The 21,183-nt window shown below is 35.2% G+C and overlaps 1 protein-coding gene and 1 non-coding gene across 4 annotated transcripts in view; both read left to right on the plus strand.

Moving 5' to 3' along the window:
• Nucleotides 1-21,183, plus strand: part of LOC145292940 (signal peptide, CUB and EGF-like domain-containing protein 1) — a 476,335-nt gene that overhangs the window by 436,698 nt on the left and 18,454 nt on the right. For all 3 annotated transcript variants that reach the window (XM_080139112.1, XM_080139113.1, XM_080139114.1), the window contains 2 exons: nucleotides 15,489-15,650; nucleotides 18,340-18,537. In XM_080139112.1, coding sequence (XP_079995238.1) covers nucleotides 15,489-15,650; nucleotides 18,340-18,537 — 360 coding nt within the window. The remainder of the gene's footprint in view (nucleotides 1-15,488; nucleotides 15,651-18,339; nucleotides 18,538-21,183) is intronic.
• Nucleotides 10,229-10,332, plus strand: LOC145293582 (U6 spliceosomal RNA). The gene has a single exon (XR_013869744.1). It is a non-coding gene; the product is annotated as a U6 spliceosomal RNA (small nuclear RNA).

Raw genomic sequence — 21,183 nt, forward strand, 5'->3', positions numbered from 1 at the left:
TATATATATATATATAGAATAAAATTATCTAACAATCAACTGGTATGGAAACCTGTGATTATAAATTTTACAAGATGTTACTGGCAGTAATATTCTATAAGTACTATCCCACCTAAATTTTAATTGCTCAATATACAATATAGAGCAAATAAATCAAATTTTAGTCATTTAATGAATTTAAAAATTTATGACGTGAAATGTTTGAATTTAAAATCAAAAGATTCTTATTATTCTGTGTAAGACATAGAATACATTTGAAATATTATAACTCCTTATCCTATAGGATTTCGATGTCTACCATCTTTTCAGAGGAGAAAATATTAGCCAATAGTTATAATGGTTTACACCTTATTTGCTAAAGTTAGTGAGACATGGCAAATCACAATTAAAAGTTGTTTAAGTATTTAAATATCATAGAGTAGGGGAGGTTAATGAAAGGATTTAAAAATTCACATCCAAATTGCATGGTAAAAAGTGAATGTCTTTCATAGCAGTGTTGTAAAATGATCCAAACTGTATTTTGAGTAATCCACATTGGATCATTTTACCACACAGGTCTAGTAGCATATACCAAACGCAAGGAAACAGTAAAAACAATTGATGATACTTTTAAAAATCTTAATTTTTTACGATGATCCCCTATCCGCAATTTGAAGTAAACAGGCCATTTTAAAGGGCCAAATATTTTAGAGGATATAAAATCAGCAACCTTTTTATTTATACAATCATTAATAAGGTCTTCAGGGTAACCATTACTAATGAAAATATCCCTGATTTTATCCAGTTCGGCTTCCAATTTAATAGATGAACAAATCATTAGGGCTCTATGTACCAATGTATTAATCAAGCCGATTTTACGCGATTTAGGTACAAAAGAAGACCAGTTCACATACAGGCCAGTAAAGGTCAGCTTCCTGTAAATGGTCATGAGAAAGCCATCTCTTGAACGTTCAACAAAAACGTCCAAGAAGGGAAAAGTGTTGTCTTTCTCACATTCCATAGTGAACTGCAGAGCTCCATGAAGGGAATTCAACTTATTAGGAAATGCTGACGCTTTATTTTGCGATGAGAATATTACAAAAGTATCGTCAACATATCTAACACGTCGTGGGTTTTGTTCCTGAACTGAAAAGAACGGATTCATAATAACCGACAAAAATAGCTAGAGTTGGGACCAATGGGCTCCCCATTGAGACTCCGTCGATCTGACTGTACATAAAATCAGCGAAGCTAAGCTCCACTGATTTAGTACACATTAATATGAGTTCTGTGAATGTCTCCTTAGAAAACTGGGGAGAAATCAGGCGACCACCATAGAGTGTGTCTTATCCTGGTCATCATTGGTAAAAAGATTAGAGACATCAAAAGAACGCATAAAAGATGTCTCAGAACCCGAATCTAACCTACGCGAATACTCAAAAATAATTAGGTATACAGTGCGTAGTATATAACTCACGTACAGGTTGCAAATTTTCCAAAAGCCACGTAGCCAAAGAATCTTGAACGGAGCCTATCATAGATAGGATAGGTCTCAGTGAGATACCTTGCTTATGTATTTTAAGTAGACCGTAAAGTCTGGGACGTAAATACCAAGAGGTTCTGATCCTGTCATAAACGTCCTTGAAAAAATATTTTTTATATAATGCAAGAAGACGTTTTTGCATTTGGATTTCATTCTTGTAAGTATTATCCGCCAATTCGACAGGATCAAGTTTACGGAATTTAGATGCATCGTTCAGAATTAATAACATTTTCTCTACGTAGTCTGAACGATCCATGATCAGGACTCCTGCACTTTTGTTTGGTTTACACATATAAATATTAGAATTTGATTTTAATTCTTTAATGGTTTTAAAATGTGTTTTGTTCCAGGCTTTAATTAACTGTTTTGAATGATTGAAAAAAAAACTTATGTTGACCAAAGCAAAGAATTCAAAACACGAGCTGGAAATTCTCTTTCTAGATATACAATATCTAGACGAATGAAAGAAATGGGATTTTCCTCTAGAAGGTGTGCAAAGAAGCCATTTTTATCTAGGAAGAACATCAATGGTAGGAAGAAATTTTTCTCATGTTATGACAAGAAAGATACAAACTGGTTCAGGAGTGTTTTCTGGTTGGATGAATCAAGATTTCGACTTGTTAGTGATGCTCCCGATGCTGCCAAACGGTGCAATCGAAGAACTGGAGAAAGATTTTCGCCAAGTTGCATAAAAACGACAGTTAAACACGGGAATGGAGGGATAATGGTATGGGGAACTTTTACTGCAGCAGGAGTTGAGGAACTTATTAGATATGAAAAGTCAATCAATGCAAAGGAATACATTCGAATATTAGAAACAGAATTGTTACTAAGTCTTCAGAAACTGGGAATATTCCAGAACATTATTTTTCAACATGATAATGCTCCTGCACACTGCTAAAGTCACAGAAAATGGTTTGCGGATAACTCAATTGCTGTGATATTTTGGCCAGGTCAAAGCCCGATTTAAACCCAATAGAGAATATTTGGTTAATAATATCTCGTGCATTGACCGGAAGAACTTTTTTGAACAATGACAAACTGTGGAAAGCTGTGCAAAGCGAATGAAATAGCATCTCCTCTTCACAGTGTTCCACTTTGGTTGAGAGCATGTCTAAAAGGATTGATCTTTTAAAGAAATCAAAAGGAGATGCGATTCCATCCTAAGCACTTATTAAAGTAAATGTCTTGTTCTGTGTTATTAGTCTCGTTCAATCGTTCTTTGTTCAATTTAGTGCAATAAAATGTATAAAATTTGTTTGGCTTTTTTCTTTTTTTTTTTTTTTTTTTTTTTTTTGCTCACGACACGAAACTCCGCCCACATACATTTCTTGTTCTCTAGATGGTTTCTGTTAAATAAAATGTGTCATGACTGATGTTTTATATGAGTGAAACAGCCAGAAACTCAAAATCCCATATTTTCCAACATAAATATGATCTCAAATACTACATTTTTATTGAAGCAATAGTCACACGCTGCAACGCTTATACCCACAATTTTGATCTTACAAATTCCACCCTCCTCAAAACTGAATCCTTCCGCCACGCCGTAAGTACATCAAAAGTATTTTAATCTTTCTCTCGTTATCATCTAACGTACGCCTGAGGCTCAACTCTTACTCCTAAATCAAACATTTTTTTCCTAAATCTTAGGCTTTTTTCTTCTTTAGTTTTAGAGAAAACGTGAAACTATTTTTTTAAATGTGATTTTGATTTTCTCATAAATTGTTTAACTTCAATATTTTGTTAAAACTTTTCGGCCATACCGACCGATCAAAGGCCTTTCAGAATTTTTAAAGGAAGGTTTTGATAAATGTGTAATATTTTAATGTTTCAGACTATTATGCGCAACGTTGCGGCCGATGTAACCTTCGACCTTCATCAGGTGCAGTTCTGCGAGCTTAAAAACCTTATAGTTGAACTCCGGTATCTTTATGTCAAACTGTCGGGATTTAAAACTGAACATGGGTAGATTGTTAGCAATGATCGGATAGAAGTGTTATTTTTTTATATTATTGCTTAACTATTATCGCCTGTGATAGGGATTGAACCCACAACAAAGGGTATAATGATTAAAACTTTTCAAATCTATAATAAGATCAATGTGTATTTAGTTGCATGTATGAATATCAATTCCGTCGTGCAAAAGTTAGCGATTAAAAAAACTGCCATACGAAATAATTTCAGGTATTTAGAAGAAAGGAAGAAAGCAAATAGCAAGTCAGACATTACTCGCCGTCTGAAATGAATTTGGAAATAATTCATTAACTCTGTTTCCAAAATGAGATGTTTACTTTCTTGTTTTGTTTTTGTTTTTTTTCATTTTTCTTTCTATGTCGATTTTTTTTTTTTTTACTTTCCGTTTTTATAGAGGTTTTCTTTTTTTATTTCTACTGTTTTAACTTCACTGGTGGAGACGTCATTTTACATGATTATTAGTGTGTACACTGACGAAGCATAATTTCTTCCACCAAAGTTCCAAGCCATACATCCATGTACTATAATGTAAATAAATAATAAATAAAATAAGAGTAAATGAATAATAAAATTATACTAAATAAATAAATAATAAATAAAATACGACTAATTCAATGAATAAAAAAATAAATAAAATAAAACTAAATAAATAAATAAGATAAGACTAAATAAATAAATAAAGTGAAAGTGTTTTCTTAGGTCCAAAGCGACAGGACAGTTCGTAAAAGTGCACTCTGTATAATTGGTATTATATAAATACAATTGTGCAATGGTCATTCATTTTGATTCCACTGTGTTAACGGATGGCGTAACGAAACGAAAAAGAGAGAAAGAGAACGAAAGAGAGAGAAAGAACGAACGAGAGAGAGAGAGAAAGAATGAATGATATATATATATATATATATATATATATATATATATATATATATATATATAGAGAGAGAGAGAGAGAGAGAGAGAGAGAAAGAAAGAGAGAAATAACGAAGTAACGCTGAGTGCAATCCCTTTCCCGAGAGGGTGTTATCAAAACATAGGATTGGCGTGGCGATGCTTTCGTTTCGTCCCGGTGCAACAGAACCCCATAAATCACATGCAATGTGTACGACAAGAGAAGGGATCTCGTTTTGTTATTATTTATTCAATAAATAAACCGAAAAGAGATTCCAAATTTAGGAGGGTGGGTGGGGATGAACGGGTTTGTCGCCGAAGGGAAAAAAGACCTGACAACCAGGTTGAGAAAAATAAACCCGATTCAAAAACAGAAAACTGACAAGCATTGGGTTTCTTCAGGCTGAGGTTTCATGACCACACATGGAAGTCGGGATACAATTCTATCCCACGTCTATTATATTTTGACCCCATTTTATAACCTCGTCCACACTCTGAGAACGACCTGTGAGCATTTTTATCCTAAAGAAACATTTGGGGGATCTGTGACCCAAAAATCATTGATTGAATAAACTTCACACAAAAAAAAAGTTGGCAAATTAGCCGGTCGTTTTGAAACGATCAGTATTTACTTAACTTAATAAGCGGCATTATTATAAACATGGTCTAGGCTGCACGTTTAGTGATGCAAGTGGGAACTATTTTGCTAAGAGAAAAGGGGCCACACAATAAACTGGAAATATTTCGGATTTCGGATTTGACTACCCAGAATTTAATTTCTTTTGGAAAAAATAACAAGTGTTTCTTTAAATGCAAGTTCACTGCTGTGGTTATGAACTACTTGAGTTTCTGCAAAAAATAAAAGTCAGGACTTTCTATGCATTGCGTTTTTATGTCCTAGGTATGAGGCTGTCTTTCTCTATAAGACCCTTAACGTACGAATTAAAAAAAAAAAGGGGGGGGATCAAATAGTTTAATTTAATTGCAATTCATTCTATTCTATGCCAGTAGTCATTGGTGAAACGTTGACAAATTCTGAGCTCCTGAGAAGACGCTGTGAATTTGTCATGTTTTTTCCTTAATGGCGGAATATATATGCGGATCATCACACGTAATAAACGCATACAACGCCTGTATTAAGTTAAGCAAATGGACCAGCCTCCAAGCTGCTTAACATCAGCAATCTAACTACAACCGGTGTGTCAACGTGATTGTCTCGTATATAAGTAATTTAAGTGACCGAAAAATGCGTAGCCTCCATTCAGTCTTGGCGGACAATGAATACCCCCGGCTGTGCATGTAATTGTAAAACAAAGCTTGCGTAATTCTCAACCTCGCCTCTCTTGAGTCGTCACTCCTTGAATCTGATGGCAAAGAGAAATTCAGAAAGACTGGAAACAATGTCGTTATAAGCAAAGAGCACATACAACTCATGGTATTCCTAAATGGTCACCCATTTTTATAACTGACCAGGCTCAGTGTTGCTTAACTTCGGTGATCTAAGTAGAACCGGTGTGTCAACATTATTACATCGTATACAAGTAGTTTAAGTAACTGAAAATTGCACGACTCCGTTCAGGCTTGAGAGACAATGTGAAGGTGGCTGTGTTTACATAGTGATAAGTAGTAAGATTGTACATCTAAAACCAAGAATAAATTTAAAGCTCCCAAAATTCATGTTGAAATTATCAGAAATGACCAGTGGCGTAACGGATAAAGTACTAGGTTTTAGTTTTAAATGGCACTCTTTTGGAGGCTTAAGGTTCAATCCTCAGTGCGGGCTATATTTTAAAAAAATATACAATTGCGAATTACTTAAGATTTCTACCTAATCATAGTTGATGGAATATGAAGATTTTGTTAGAAATTCCGTGCAGATCCCCGAATTCGACATAATGATTCCCGAATTTGACAAGATACACCTGAAGAAAATCGGAGGTTACATCGGCCGAAACAGTGTGAGAATAACACTCAAAATGAGAACAGTAGTCTGAATAATCCGAATAATACGAAAATATACTGTTTCTTTATTTTAATAAAATAGATACTTTCATTTAATTAATAGATACTTTGTTAGATTATAGATATTTTTCTGATTTGGGGAATATGCTTTTCAATCAGTTTTTATCATTCTTTGGTTTAAAACAAATTCAATTCCATTGCCTCCAGTTTGGAATATTTACCGCTTATATATTTTAGAATATAACTTAATGGAAAAATAAAACCAAGATTTACTTTTTTTTAAATAAAATTGCATTTTATTTTGTTTGTTTTATTATCTTATAGTTGCCATTTTTTTTTCATCTATTAGGTTGGTGCAAAATTAATATCGTTTTTGACGTTCAACTATGTATATATATAAACGACATATTTTTGTACCAACATAGTATATAGTAATACGCTATGCAAATCTTCGTACGTACGTAATCACCCTCTAACTTTGTTTAAAGATGTGATCGCCTCCTCGCCAGAGATGCGATACACTTTTCTTTTTCATTTCATATGAGCTCCCGTTGTATTGAACGTGTAACTCGAACGAAAATACATTTTCTTATCATTTAAGCAAGAATCAATGTGTAATATTTATTCTATTCAAAAGTGTTATAATAGTATCGTGGGGTCTGCGTTCGCTCCGAACGTCCATAGAATGGAAATATGTCACAAACTCCTACAGGATTTTGTAGAGATATACGCCATAATCTAATATATTTTGAAACTGCATTAACTGAAGTACTTAGATAAATATGTTTCCTTTTGTACAAAGATGGTACAATCTGCATTCTATATAAATAAAAAAGATAAATTCCTGAAATTTTCACGTCCTGAGAGTCATTATTATTGTCCTTACTGCTTTTATTATGTATATATAAACAGTATAATTAGATATAATTTGAGTAACAGTTTGAGCACAAGAGAGAAATATTCGAAAAAGTATTTGCGTTACTTAATTCAAGTGGTGTCCTATCTGGTACAGGTATTGACAGCAATAGCTTTCAATCTATCTCTCTCCTTGAAGACATTCATGAATTCATTGTTGCTCATCATTTTTGATACTGCCCAGGTGTTCAGACTCTCAATGTATGTTTCTCGCTGTCGTCCTCTGCTTCTTCTACTCACGAGATTTTCCTGTACTGGTTGTCCGAGAGTAGTTTTATGACGATCAGGTTCCACCCGTTTATCATGGTAATTCTTACTTCATTAAATTGAAGCACCGGCTCTTCAAGATCCACCAAAATGACCAAGACTCCACTGAAAAGACGCCTACTGTTGTAAGCGAAGTGAAGTCCAGAAAAAAATTCGCATCATGCAAGATACCTGGATCAGTAACAAATCCGACGAGATCCAAGGCTACGCCGATAGGCACGACATGAAGCATTTCTACGAGTCGTTGAAGAGTGTCTATGGACCAACGACATCAGGCACATCTCCCCTGCTCGGTGCAGATGGTTCACTCATCACTAAAAAAATGAAATCCTCGAGAGATGGGCTGAACACTTTGACAGTGTCCTGAATCGTCCTTCAGACATCAATGATGAAGCCATTCAACGGCTACCTCAAATGCCAATCAACCATGCCCTCGACACACCACCCACAGAGGAGGAGGTTGTAACAGCTACCAGGCAAATGTCGACTGGCAAGTCACCTGGCTCCGACGCCATCACAGCCGAAGTATTCAAGTCGCTATCTCATCCTCAAACAAACAGAACTGTTCAAAGAGTTGTGGCAAAGCGAAACTCTACCTCAAGACTTCAAAGACGCAACAATTGTTCACATCTACAAAAGGAAGGGCAACAAACAGTCTTGCGATAATCACCGAGGTAGCTCTCTCCTTTCAATCGCAGGCAAAATACTGGCTTGTGTTCTTCTAAACCGCCTTCTGAAACACCTGGAACAGGGTCACCTTCCAGAAAGCCAATGTGGTTTTCGCACAGGTCACGGAACCATCGATATGATATTTGCCGCTCGCCAACTTCAAGAGAAGTGCAAAGAACAATATCAAGACCTCTACATGACTTTCGTTGATCTAACAAAGGCTTTCGATTCAGTGAGCAGGGAAGGCCTGTGGAAGATCATGTCAAAGTTTGGTTGCCCGGACAAGTTCCTGAATATTGTAAGACAGTTTCATGACGGCATGATGGCACAAGTAACTGATGATGGTGACATCTCAGCCCCTTTCCCGGTAACCAACGGCGTAAAACAAGGTTGCGTGCTAGCACCAACGCTTTTTCAGCATGACGTTTTCGGCAATGCTGACTGATGGGATCAAGAAAGTTACTCCTGGCATCCAAATCCGGTACCGGTGTGATGGGAAGCTCTTCAATCTCCGCCGTCTACAAGCTGTCAGTAAAGTCAAAGAAATAGTTATCAGAGACCTCCTTTTTGCTGACGACTTTGCTCTCAATGCCACCAAAGAGCATGAAATGCAACTGGAAGTGGACAAATTTTCTTCAGCATGTGAGAACTTCGGTCTTACAATAAGTATGAGCAAGACAGAAGTCATGCACCAGCCTGCTCCTGGCAACACGTACCAGGAACCGAACATCCAAGTAAATGGTCAGAGCTTGAAAGCGGTAGACCATTTCACCTACCTTGACAGTACACTCTCTCGTGCTGCCCACATCGACATCGAAATCACCAACTGCATTGCCAAGGCCAGCAGCTCCTTTGGCAGACTAAGGAAAACAGTCTGGGAACGAAGAGGAATTCGGCAGTACACAAAGGTCAAAGTGTACAAAGCAGTGGTCCTGACATCTCTTCTATATGGTTGTGAAACGTGGGTCATCTACAGACGTCACGAAAAACAACTAAACAACTTCCATCTTCGATGTCTTCGGAACATCTTGAACATTCGCTGGTAAGACAAAATCCCAGACACTGATGTTCTCGAGAGGTCCAAGCTCCCAAGCGTCATCACTACGATCCGCAAAGCGCAAACCCGCTGGGGTGGCCACATGTATCGGATTACAGACTCGCGCATAGCAAAACGACTGCTCTATGGTGAACTCCGGTGCGGAATGAGAAGAGCTGGTGGACAGCGCAAAAGGTTCAAAGACACTCTGATGTCCTATATGAAAGACTTCAACATTGACGTGGCAGGGGCTTCCTCGCCCGGATTGGACTGATTAGCCACCTGCGGACACACAACTAGTTGTCTATGGTCATAATCGTCTCCGATTGACGAACACACACGCACATATTGTCCTTACTGCTTTTATTATGTATATATAAACAGTATAATTAGATATAATTTGAGTAACAGTTTGAACACAAGGGAGGAATATTAGAAAAAGTATTTGCGTTACTTAATTCAAGTGGTGTCCTACCTGGTACAGGTTTTGACGGCTATGGCTTTCCATCTATCTCTCTCCCTGAAAGCACTCATGAATTCATTGTTGCTCATCATTTTTGATACTGCCTAGGTGTTCAGACTCTCAACGTATGTTTCTCGCTGTCGTCCTCTGCTTCTTCTACTCACGAGATTTTCCTGTACTGGTTGTCCGAGAGTAGTTTTATGACGATCAGGTGCCACCCGTTTATCATGGTAATTCTTACTTCATTAAATTATGAAAAACGCTGTGTGAGTTTTCAAAAATCTCATATATATATAGATAGTTCGTTCATATAGATCTGCATGAAATATTTAACGCAAAAAAATGCATTAAAACTTAGATACAATTGTATAGAAAACCTAAAAATGTATAACATTCGCCAATATATCCCTTTTTTAAAAAGATGGAATCGCCCGATCGTCGAAAACAAGATTCAAGCAAGCAAGCAAACAAGGAAGGACGCCCGAGCAAGCGACAGAGTTTTATGATTATATAGATTAAATGAAACGATGATGATAATGATGATGCTAATGGATGGATGAAACGATACAATGAAGATTAACATGGCCTCTGCGTAAGGATGATACGCAAATTCGCGGATCTTTGCATACTTTTATGAATACTAACCATGCACATAAAAGTTGTAACAGAAATAAAACGAAAACATTTACGGAACATCACGTGATTTAAATCGGACTAAAATTGCAATAAATCTTTAAACGTAGCCGTAAGTCAAGGAGGATGGAAAGAAGAGTGCGGAGAGTACTGTTACTTTGGGGAAGCTGATTGCTATACAAATCCCAAATAAGACCAATGGCCGTTGGCAACGACAAATCCATGGTAAGCGGCTGTTTCGATAAGTCAAATTCATTTGCAACGGTCATAGAAAGAAGTAGAGAGTACTAGAAATTTGGGGAGACTTGTTGTCACTCAGACTCCAGGGAACACCGCCGGTGATTATCAATGAACAATCAATGATGATGTACTCCTAGGGAATATTGCGATGTTGCGATGATGATGATGATGATGATGATGATGATGATGATGATGCGCTGTAGCAATTTCATACTACCATTTTTTACATATTGGGACCACCCAATCGCCTAAAATGTATTTACTGTATATTTTGGCGTATAAGACGACTTTTAAAGTTAAAAAAAAAAGCTTTAAAAACCAACAGTTCTAAAGATAACGGCTGTTGCAATTTCTAGCCTAGGCTAAACAAACATGGTTTCGTGATTTAGCAGTCGTCTTATACAACCGATATATGATAAATTTATAAAATTTTGCTCTAATTTTGTACATCGTCTTATCTAACAGTTGCCTTATACGCCGAAATATACGGCATTTAAGAATATTTCATTGTCAAGTACTTTGAGGTAAAGTCGTCATCATTATATCCTATGTATCCGAAGATTCTATTGCTGGCATTGGTTACCCCGATATTTTTTATTCAAAAATCTTTCTAAAAGACATCGGATATTGAAGGTTGCCAACATCTTAAGTGAAAGTGATTTGTTGTGGAACGAACTGGATTCGAACTTGGACACCAAGGTTGTCAGTCCGTGTCGTTAACCACTCAGCCACCCTTCATTAAGGTAAGATGAAAGACGGTATTTATGTTGAAACGAGTTAAACAGCTTTTGAACTCAGCTTGCCGATTCAGAAGTCCGTGTTTATAATCTTTATACTAGTCACACCTACGTAGAGTTTTTGACAACTGGGTATTTATAACGGATGGATTCCATTCCCAAGACTTTTTTTTTCTCCTCGAAAAAAATCCTCTTTAAACTTCAGGAATATCCATTCACGGTGACGTTTAAGTTTTGGTATTTGTTTTTCTTCACATTAAACTAACACTCCCTCTTAAAAAGAAAAACGGTATCACCCCTCCCCCACCACACATCCAGACAAAATAACCACTTAAAAAGAAAGGAAGAAGAAAGTCTTCGAACTCAATAATCTTGAAGACAGAGCTGCTAAAACAGAAGGAAAGAAAATAAAAGAAGAAACGAAACTTCACAAAACTATTGGCACTATAATCCTCAAAGAAACGCCACCACCCCCTTGAAAATGGTCTGACAATGTTATCGGCACCAGCTTCTTGAAGACATCGTTGAAAACCCGGAAGAAGAAACTCTAGACTACAAAACAAAATTTAAAAAAAAAATACTATAATCACGGCCTGTTTCTTTTTGTCACGGGATTTTCTGTTATTATTGCAAATAATTTTTTGGCGCTTCTTCGAAATAAGAATGGAAATCAGAAACCGCAAAATTAAATTTCCATTAAAAAACAATATTATCTATTTAATTTTTATGTCAATTTCAATTTAAAACAATAATATCTACTTAATTGTCATGTCGCAAATAGTAACATATTACTGCTTTATTACATAAAACATATACTTTTTTTATACGATTCATTCATCCGCCATTTTGAGGGGAGGGGGTGTTACTAGACAGATTGCAGTTACCTCCCTTGTTAGTTATGTTTATTAGTTAAGTAGGGTGGGCCAAAATAAGGGTCCTATCTTTAAATATAATCATATATATATATATATATATATATATATATATATATATATATATATATATATATATATATATAGGACCCTTATTTTGGCCCACCCTGTATAACTTGCAATATTTCCGAAAGCTATTTTCATTAATAATTAAATTTCTATTTTATCATTTTTCGTAATTTTTTTATTTTGTTTTACTAAATTCGATATTTCAATTAAGTAGATTATATTGATTTAAATTAAATTCAATATTTCGTTTTTCAATTTTCCTTCTAATTTAGAAGAAGCGCCAATTTTTCTTGTTTTAGAGAAAGATTGTGACGTCTCTGTTAGTTTTTCTCTTTGTTTTTGCTGCAGTTGCCTCTCTCTCTCCCTCCCTCCCTCTTTCTCTCTCTCTCTCTCTCTCTCTCTCTCTCTCACTCACTTTCACTCTCTCGGTTGCAAAATTAATTTTAAATGACGACAAAATTATTCAGGGTTTTAGAAATTCTTTCGTCTTGTTCTTCAATATACCGTAGGCGCGTATAATAATTCGAACATATCCCTTATCGGGGTGAATGAAATCGACTTTCACAAAATTCCCGAAAATTTTGTGATTGTCTCCCCTTGCCCTGAAATGAACTCTTCGAAAAATGAAAATCAAAAGAAGCTAAAATACAGAAGTGCCTTATTTTCTTTAAATCTAGTTTTTCTATGCATTATATTCCTTTCTTTTTGTTTGGGAGTTTTTTACATTTAATTTAAATGCAAATAAACAGTTAGATCATATTATTTTTTTATTACATTTTCACCACAAAAAAAGGGGCAATACCACTGTCTGAGATATAATTTGCAGGGATGCTATAGGGAGTTGAGCAGCAAAAAGTTTACATTACACTTAGATTTCTACATGTCAGTACAGTCAGGGAATCGGAGACCTGGAAGAGAATTCCAAAGTCTAAAAGTCCTAGGGAAGAAACTATTAGAGTAGAAGGCTCTAGGGATCTCTACTTAGTAGAGGTGCAATTTAGTTGCTTGTCGGGTTTGTCGGGGGTATTTAAGTTAAGGAGGGGTACAAGAACTTAAAGTTCGTCAGAGCACCTTCCATTAAAATACTTGTAAAACAGGCAGAGGGGTGCAACATTTCGTCGATGGAGCAGAGGTTGTAGCCTAACTTACAATGAAGGACCTAATTGGTTGGCAAACTCTTTTTTTAATCCTGTCTGAGGGGCAGACTAGTAGCAGACGCACCAGCTCAAACGTGGCAACAATATTTCATACATTGGCGAATGGTGGCCTTGTAGAAGCACAGTATACTTTCAAGCGTAAGTGGTTTTGGGGTTTTTTTTGGGGGGGTTTGTTTTTTTGTAAATAGTGACACAACAGAATGTTATGCATATTTGGAATATCTCTATTTATATAAAGTTGTGTATCTCTCTATATATCTATAAAAGTGAACGTGTCTGTGTGGCTGTGTACATTTCCTTACGACATAACTCTGTCAATTTTTAGTCTACAGACTCGAAATTTGATATATAGGGTATTGAGATTTGGGGAGATCGATGTGATCGGTTTTCGGCCAGAAATTTAGCTGTTAAGGGGCCAAAGTTAAACGATTTGACCTTTGAGAACTCTAACAAACTCCTCCGACAATTTGGGATCTAAACACTTGAAATTTTAGATATAGGTTCCTTGGACATGGATCTAACTTAATAACTCGATCTGAGCCCAAAACAATAAATTTTAAGGAGTCATAATAGGGGTCGAATTTTAAAAAAATTGACCGTTTTTCTTTTGTTTTTTCTTTTTTTTTTTTTGCTCAACATACACCTCCAAACACCCGGGCAACGCCGGGCACCCATACTAGTACGTATATATTTTTGTTTAATCTATCTATCTATCTATCTATCTATCTATCTATCTATCTATCTATCTGTGTGTCTGTGTGTCTGTGTGTCTGTGTGTTTACAGTTCCCTACGCAATAACTCTGTCAATTTTAAGTCTACAGACTCGAAATTTGATATACAGGGTACTGAGATTTGGGAAAATCTATGTAATCGGTTTTTGGCCAGAAATGTAACGATTTACGGGTCAAAGTTCAACGATTTGACCTTTGAGAACTCTACCAAACTCATCCGACAATTTGGGGTCTAAACACTTGAAATTTTAGATATAGGTTCCTTGGGCATGGATCTAACTTAATAACTTGATTTGAGCCTAAAATAATAAATTTAAAGGGTACATAATAGGGGTCAAAGTTAAAAAATAGACCACTTTTTCTTTTGCTCAACATACACCTCCAAATAACCGGGAAAGGCCGGGCACCCATGCTAGTATATCTATAAAAGTGAAAGTGTTTGCCTGTCTGTCTGTGTATATTTCCCTACGCAATAACTCTGTCAATTTTTAGTCTATAGACTCGAAATTTGATATACAGGGTAGTGAGATTTGGGAAAATCTTTGTAATCCGTTTTCGGCCAGAAATTTGGCTGTTAAATTCAACAATTTTACCTTTAAGAACTCTACCAAACTCCTCCGACAATTTTGGGTCTAAACACTTGAAATTTTAGGTATAGGTTCCTTGGACATGGATCTAACTACATAACTTGATTTGAGCCCAAAACAATAAAATGTTAAGAGGTCATAATAGGGGTCAAAGTTTAAAAAGATTGGACCTCTTTGGTCCCTACCAAATTACTCTGACAATTTCCGGCCTAAACATTTGATATTTTACATAAAGGGTATTCAGAGATAGAGCAAGCTTTTTAATCGGTTTGGGTCGAAAATTTGAGCTACAATTATATAAATCTATGTATGTATGTTTGCATGTCTGCCTAAAACTTTCGACAGAGGCAACAGATTTTCACAAGATCAGTATCGTTTTGACGTTCGACCCTTTAGACGACAAATACCGAAAAATTGGCTAAAAATATTAATTTCTTCACCCTCAACTGGGCACTTTTCTACAGGAAGGGGTCGCTTTTTTCGCCGATATTTTCGAAAGTCACTTCCTCTTTTCGATTGTGTAGCCTTAATTTAAACCCACGTCACTTCCGGTTTGACGGTGGTCGTAGCAGCAAATACGTCAGGGTTTTTTTTATTTACGTTTTTTTTTGCGGTACGGGTTCGAGTCTGCCTTCCTACTACCACTTTTTTTTTTTTTTTTTTATCAACACACACCTCCAAACACCCGGGCAACGCCGTGCACCCATGTTACTTTTTTATAATTTTAACATGCAAGAATACTCTTTCTTTTTATTTTAACAGAGATATGCAAGCCCGGCCAGTTCTATGACGTTGATAACGAAGTGTGTGTTGAATGTCCGGTTGGATTTTACCAAACAGACCCCAATCAAAACTTCTGCTTTGCCTGTCCAGGGGACACAACCACGGACTATAGTAATAGCAAAAACAGTTCAGACTGTAAAGGTAAGTTTTTAAAAACTATAAACAATTGATTTTTTTTATTTTCGTATTTGTACGCAATGAACCCGAAAAAGATCAAATAAAAAATTGTTCTCGATAATTAGTTCTTGGTAATGTCTATTAAATCCGAAATAAGTCGAAACAATTAGGAGGTTAAGTATTAAATACACGAAGTGATCTCCGAAAATGTGCGAAGTTAATTATGTCAGCTGCATCGTTAATTCTCGGTAATTTCCGTTACATTCGAAAGCAGCCGATTTATTAAAACCTCAACAAAAAATATACTGAATTCTATCGATAACAATTATATAAAATAGTAGGTCTCCGTGGAAATTCCACAGATCTTTCTACATCAGCCTCATAATAATCATTATTATGGTTTTATTGATTTTTTTTCTAGGAAAGTAATCTCTCTTTGGTTTCTTCCCACTTTGTTTTAACCCTATCTAGTTAACCAAAGAGGGCTTACTTTTTACTAAGGGAGTCACACCTTATCAAGGTCTGAAAGCCATTCGAGAATAAGGGTTAATGAATGTATGGTGGTGTAGTAATCTCTCACGGTGTAAAATTGGGTAGAATTTGATTAATTATGAGGACGGCTTTACATGGACTTGTTTACATTAGATTTGAAGACTACCATGTTGTATTCAACCGGGAAGCATGCTAGTGGAACAGTGTTCCAAAGGTGGGCAGTTCTGGGAGAGAAGTTTGTTCAAGGAATCTATGTCTATGTTTAGACACAAATACAGGGACAATCATATATAGTTATTGTAGCTAGTTGAGTGCTTTTTTTGTGAAAGTTTTGCAAGGGGGCCGTAGATTTGAGCTCAGTCGAGCATTTGCCATGAAAATAGCGATAGAGCAGAGACAGGTTTGGGAACTGGCTTTCGAGGTCGTCTTTTCATTAGAGTTTTTGACATTCATCTGGGTTTTTTCCATTGCCTCGGTGTCCATTCTGTCGCTCTATATGTCCATCTGTTGACTGTATACTTCGAAATGTAACCTGCCTATATATTGCTGTTTATATGGCAGTAATGATTTCATTTATTCCAGTTTGCTGTCTAATCCAGGTGTTTCTTCTTCTATCACGTAAACATAATGCGTTCCATTTCGCATTGTGGCAATCTTAGCTTTTTTTTGCCATAACATTACATGGTGTATATATATATATATATATATATATATATATATATATATGTGTGTATATATATATATATATATATATATATATATATATATATATATATATATATGGTGAATATTTTATGCTTACTTTTTATAGTGGACTTTTTACTTTTCATGAGGTTGTTTACTTTGGGGGGAAAAAACGTCCATCCAAGCGCGTTTCGATATTTTATTTCGTGCATAATATCAGCGACACTTTTGACCATCCTCTCTAGGTTGATGTAGTTGACAGCTTCTCTGCAGCAGCATCTGTATAATTTACTGCTAATAAATTTTAATAATTAGAAAATGCTATGATAAATGTTAATAAATAATAATAAATGCTTATAAATAAATATATAAGAACTGCTAATAATATAAATGTTTATAAATAATTAATTATATAAGAAATGCTAATAATATAAATGTTTATAAATAATTAATTATATAAGAAATGCTAATAAAATAAATGTTTATAAATAATAATAAATGTTTATAAATAATTAATTATACATGAAATGCCAATAATAATAAATGCTAATAAATAATAATAAATGTTGAAAAATAAATAATAATAAATGTCAAAAAATAATACGGCATAATCACGCTGCACACCACTTCTCGAAATCAACAAAGTTAATTGATTTTTAGTCTCGTCAGTATTAAATGAGTAAACATTTTGGAATACCTATATACCTATGTAGGTTGTGACAGGCATGCGCGGAAGCGATCAAGACTTGTGTATCAATGTCTTAGTCGGGCCTACATACCATATGTATATATATTCCGGGCGTCTCTTTTCCCTCGTAAAGTTACACAAACGTGGGGATCTGTGTACATGATAACAGCTAATAGAAAAAAAGACATGACAAAATCGCTGTTGGAGTTTGGAATTTGTCAACGTTTTGATTACTGGCATATGATGATTCAATTAAAAATTAATTAAATTAAATATTAATTCAATTAAATAATAGTAAATGTCTGTAATGTAATACTATTAAGAAAAAACTCGTTTCTCTTTCGTAAAATAATTGCCATTGTCAGTTAAATATTATTTAACTACATAAAACGAATACGTTTCTTCTTTCTTTATTTATTTATGTATATCGTTATTTATGTGTTCATTTATGTATTTATTAATGTGTTTATTTATTTATTTATTTTTCAAACTGTTTCGTTCCTTATTAGAGTAATAAATATTCTTTTTGCCGACAACATAATTGGCAGTGAAATATTCTTCAAATGCAGTGAAATGAATAGCACTTCTTTTAAATGCATCTATTTAAAAGCTAGTTGGCTTCGTTCATTCGCTGGCGCTTCGCAATTTAATTCATAACAAACAAAATTAGCAAACGTAAATTAGCATCACCACAATATTTGCTCCCGGTATCAAATGCAGCTACTATTTAGCAAATGCTGCGAAATAATACATTATTTTTTAACACTAAAAAATAACAAATAAATCATTTACTCTTCAAGATAAGATATATTCTTATCTCATTTTCTTTAATCTTTATTTGTTTTTCAGATAGAAAATGCGGTGGATATATTGGCCGGTTTCGAGGGCATTTGGAGAGCCCTAATTATCCAGGTGACTATCCCAATAACGTGGACTGCACTTGGTTCATAAAACCAGCCAAGGGTCGTCGAATTTTGATCATTATCCCTGAGATATACTTGCGGGCCGAAGACACGTGCGGCGATCAGTTGATGATGCGCAAATCAAGTAAGTACTAAAATCAATCAATCGGATCACAAAAAAGTTCGATAACATTGACTGCATTTTTTCATACAATGTTGACATGTAAATCAATTATTTATGTACTTGTGAGTCACCGCTTATCAATGCCTGAGGGTCACTTGAAGATAAGTATTACTGAGAAGTGCCGTCTTTGTTACACACACAAGCCAAAAGATTAATTCAAACTCACTTATTTGCTACGTTTCTCTATCTACCTCTTGCGACACTAGGTTTTCATCACGTCAATTTCTTACACACGTTAGATAAATGTTGCTAAATAACTGCTGCGTTAAATTTTAAACTTTAATTAAAATACACTTTATTAATCTTCGGTATAAGATCAAAGTGTGATATCTGTTCTATCCAAAGATGGTGTAATGGTATAGGGTCAGTGTAATGCTAGATGTTCATAAAATGAAAATTTGTCCCAAATTTCTTCAAGGATTTTGGAGATAGACCCACATAAACGGAAATATTTTGAAACTAAATACACTAAAGTACTTAGATAAGTTTGAAACTAAATACACTGAAGTACTTAGATAAGTTTGAAACTAAATACGCTAAAGTACTTAGATAAGACAGTTTAAGTTTGAATAACTGGTATGATATCGTGGGGTTGCGTTTGTGTTAAATGTCTATAGAATGGAACTATGTCACAAACTCTTTTTTTAAGCACGGCAGCAATATAGAACCGATGAAAAATAAAGCTGCGGAATTGTCATAGGTTGCGCCAGTTGTTATTATCAGTAGTAGTAGTAGTAGTAGTAGTAGTAGTAGTAGTTCTACTCACTTGGAGTTCTCACACAGGTTATTGTCAGAGATTATTCACTGGAGTCTGAGTGACAAGTGACTCCAGATTTCCAGTACTCTCCATCTCTCTCGATAAATTTGCAAATGAATTTGCGTCATCGGAACAGCCGTTTGCCATTGACTTCTTGCTGGTCTTCACTGGAATCTGTATGGCAATAAACATCTCCAAGGTCCCAGTTCTCTTTGTATTCATCCAGTGGAGGTCTGGCTAGTGCTCCCTGTAACTTTTAGAACTATTTGATGTGGTGCCAGTCGATACAATATTTTTTCGTACTTAACATACAATTTTGTGATATCAGTTTTCTTGGTTCCATGTGGTGTTCCTTTTTGTTTTACTTGTATTAGTTTCCATATAATCTGTTAACTTTTGAAACTCATGTGGATTAGTTTCCGCGTTCAAGGGTTTTCCTTAAGATTTAAGCTATTTTCAGCATTACCGTCTATTGCATAATTTCAGTCTCTCCCTCTTGATTCCGATTACGCCCAGTCATATTTCCACGTTCTTTGAACTTGTTCCTAGTGCTCCTACAAGTATCTATATATTAAATACAATAGAAAAATGCGAGCATTGATTATATAATGTTAAATTGAATTTTAAAAAATAAATTCTTAATGCTGCAATATTTTAAGTCATAAATTTATTATATTTTTTACTAGCATATCTTGTCCTTGTTTTCAAAGTTTAAGCTTAACCATATTACTTTTCATGCTCGCATTTTTCTATTGTAATCTATGATTTTTTTTTCAAGCTTCACTTGTTCTTTGTTTGATTCCAGTCCTATTTTTTGTGCCTCCATAAACATAACATGCACAATAACAATGTATGGCACTCGTCTGCTTTCGTTCTCTCTGTTTCTCTTGTTACTTCTCCTTTCGCGAGAGCGGTGAATTAGTAGCAACACTAGTCGCTGAAGCGACGCGATTACTATGGAAACTAGTCAGAAAAAACGCCGTTCACCTCCTTACATTTTTTACGATTTTGAACTCCAATAAATTTATCATAACCTTTGTTTTACTGAACGAAAACTGAAATTTTATTTCACAATATAGCTGAGAAGGTGATTTATTAACTGTAATAATTATTTGAAATTTGGTCGAAAATGAGTGAGTGGTGAAGCTTTTAAGCAGTTCTAAATGACTAAAACTGCCACTTAACCATATATTCAAACACGGTAGTGTTTGAATGATAGGATAGCATATGTGTTGTTTATTCTGTGTGTCACGCTTACATCCGAATGACTGTTATTTAATTGTTATGTACTTTTGTAATAAATAATTTTACCAAGAATTCTTCATAAGTTTGGGTTTCGGTTTCGATTGTAGCTGATGGCGCTCAAGTCATTTATTTTTTATAACTAATTTATCAAGAATTCTTCATAAGTTTTGGTTTGGGTTTCGATTACAGCTGAGGGCACTTAAGTCTTCTATTTTTTTTTATAAATAATTTTACCAAGAATTCTTCATCGGTTTTTGTTTAGATTTCGATTATAGCTGACTAGCTTGGGTACCCGGCGTTGCCCGGGTGTTTGGAGGTGCGTGCTGAGCAAAAAAAAAATATGATAGTAGGCAGGCAGGTTCGAACCCGTACTGCAAAGGAGGAAATGAACGTGAAAAAAGTAAGGTCTTTGCTGTTGCGTCCATCGCCAAAGGGGGAGTGGCGAAGGTTTAAATTAAGGCTAGTCAATCGAAAAGAGGGAATGACTTTCGAAAATATCGGCGAAAAAAGAGACTCCTCATTGTAGAAAAGTGCCCAGTTGAGGCTGAATGGTGTTTTAGACAATTTTTCAATATATGTCGTCTGAAGGGTCGAGCTTTAAAACG

This window comes from Euprymna scolopes, chromosome 14 (assembly GCF_053919585.1).
Source record: "Euprymna scolopes isolate OS-2025 chromosome 14, ASM5391958v1, whole genome shotgun sequence".
NCBI lineage: Eukaryota > Metazoa > Mollusca > Cephalopoda > Sepiida > Sepiolidae > Euprymna > Euprymna scolopes.